Genomic DNA, 2,500 nt, shown 5'->3' on the forward strand with positions numbered 1-2,500 from the left:
ATTTCACACCTGTGTACGGTGAGAGGATTTGAGTAAAGGGCCTTTTCCAAGGACTCAACTACAACTGCTACTACTACTACTACTACTACTACTACTACTACTACTACTACTACTACTACTACTACTACTACTACTACTCCTGCTAATTGTCATATTATTATTATTATTATTATTATTATTATTATTAATAATAATAATAATAATTATAATGAAAATAGTAATAATACTAATGATAATAATAATAATGACAATGATGATGATGATGATGATGATGATGATGATGATGATGATGATGAGGAGGAGGAGGAGGAGGAGGAGGAGGAGGAGGATTTCATTACCTTTATATCTAAAATTGATCGATTCTTCACGGAACCCACCGTTGATATAAACACATTTACACGTGCACCCCTTGTCGTGGTAGTACAAGCTTAGCCTCAGGGTCAACTCTATTTTCTGTTTGCCTTCCGTTTTCGTGTTCGGGCAGAGGAGGAACACTTGACTGTTGCTGTCCTGATAGCCTGTGATCTGACACGTGATCCTCAGTTCCTCCATCTCCACGAATGAGTAGGGTGATACGAACGAGGTCTTCCCACGGTTCAAGGTCAAGGTAAGATGGGGGTCGCAAGGAACTGAATTTATATATATATATATATATATATATATATATATATATATATATATATATATATATATATATATATATATATATATATATATATGTGTGTGAGTATGTATATGTAAGGTCACTCACGTACTTTTTGCCGATACAATCGTTTGTATGTCCTCCATTTCTTCAGTCGACATTTATCCGTAGTATCATTTTTCTTTTTTAGTATGCCTTTTAAAAAAGCATACTACTGATAAACGTCGACTGACGAAATGGAGGGCATAGAAACGATTGTATCTGCAAAAAATACGTGAGTGACCTTATTTATTGGTATATGCTCTCACCAAAATTATCGAGCACTCTCGTATCTACCAACCAACACCAAATTATAAAACAAAAACCATGAAATAATAGTGCTCAACTTTAGTATAAAAGGAGCTATTTATAAACATTTGAAAGATAATTAAGATAGTTTGTCTTCTACAACGTTGTTATCGAGCGTTAGTCTCATCAGGAAGTGGAAGTGAAAGTAGATTGTTGTGTTTTCGTATTTTTATAGATTCGTGTTTATGGAGGTTCCTAATTACATAAAAGGTGTTTGTTTCTATGTCTGCATGAGGAAGTTAGTTCGTTTCTTCTGTTGAGTGTTGCTATGTTCGGTTTAGTGATGATGAAGAATTTTTCTTCCAAGCAGAGGTTGCAAATCTTAGAAGAGGGGAGCACGACTGTGCTCTGGAGATGATTTTCCATGTGATGCTGTGTTGTATGTTTTTTTCTTTGAGGTTCCAAATGTGTTCGCTTAGTGTAGTAGAATGTCGTTTGTGTATGTTTCTGAAGGAAGATGTATGCAGGTTGTATCTGGTTTTGAATGGACACTCGGTGAGGCCAATGTATGTTTCTTGTTTTGGTGTGTCTGGTCGTGTTACTGTGGCTTGATAAATTACGTTTTGAGTCAGGCAATTGCCGTTTAGTGGGCATGTTGTCTGGGTCCTACAGTTGCATTTTTTTCTTGGTTGTTGCTGGGCTGATCTGGCTGTGATAGTTTTCGGTTATTGTTGGATCAAATAATGTTTTGTATGTTTGGCATGCAGGTGTATCCTATTTTGATGGTGTTTTTGTTCATGATTGGGTGTAGAACGTGACCGGGAGGGAAGCATTTTTGTAGTAGATTGAAGAATTTGTTACCGATAGAAGTTGTCACATTCTTGCTGTAGGGTGGGTTGAACCATGTTATGTGTCGTTTTCTTTGTCGTTTTTTTGTTGGGGTGGTAATGGTCTCTTCCTCGTATTCTAGTTTGTAGTTATATCCCCTTTTTTTGTAGTGCGTTTGTGTACGGTGGGATTGCATCGTTGAATATGTTGTTGTTTGTAGAGTTGTTAGATAGTCGTTTGTTCATGCTCTCGGGGATGTTTTTTTTATTATAGATGGCGGATGATTGCTGTGTCTATGAACGTACAATGGGATGTTGTTGGGTTTTGAAAATGGTTGATAAGTGCCGTCGTTTAGGTTGATGGTTATGTCCAGGAAGTCGAATGTTTTTTTGTTGGCTTCGATTGTAATTTTCAGATTGTTGTCCTGGAAGATTTTGCATATTTTTTTCTTTATTAATTCTGTCTGTCTCGGTGTTTTATTGCACAATGCGAGTCCGTCGTCCCTGTATAGTCCAATGTTTATATCAAGATTTTGCATTTGAGAAAGTAGATATAGTCCGACGAGCTCGCATGTTTCTGCTCCATCGTAGCTTCCCATGGTGACATCAAAGTTTGTTGATTTTTTTGTCCATGCTATTCCATTATTGTAAAGTGATGTATTCTTCGAGTGCAGGATAATATGTATTTCTTCTTCGGTGATGTTGTCGAAGTTTTTCGCGAACTGTCGTGCTTTGAGGAGTA

At 36.8% G+C, this 2,500-nt stretch overlaps 1 protein-coding gene across 1 annotated transcript in view; it reads right to left on the bottom strand.

Annotated features, from left to right (window-relative positions):
* Positions 1-2,500, bottom strand: part of LOC144960545 (uncharacterized) — a 29,989-nt gene that overhangs the window by 12,628 nt on the left and 14,861 nt on the right. Inside the window, exon 6 of the mRNA XM_078893744.1 lies at positions 339-629. Coding sequence (XP_078749870.1) covers positions 339-629 — 291 coding nt within the window. The remainder of the gene's footprint in view (positions 1-338; positions 630-2,500) is intronic.

Source organism: Berghia stephanieae, chromosome 15, assembly GCF_034508935.2.
Source record: "Berghia stephanieae isolate SIO BIC M18660-M18661 chromosome 15, UCSD_Bste_1.3, whole genome shotgun sequence".
Classification (NCBI taxonomy): Eukaryota; Metazoa; Mollusca; class Gastropoda; order Nudibranchia; family Aeolidiidae; genus Berghia; species Berghia stephanieae.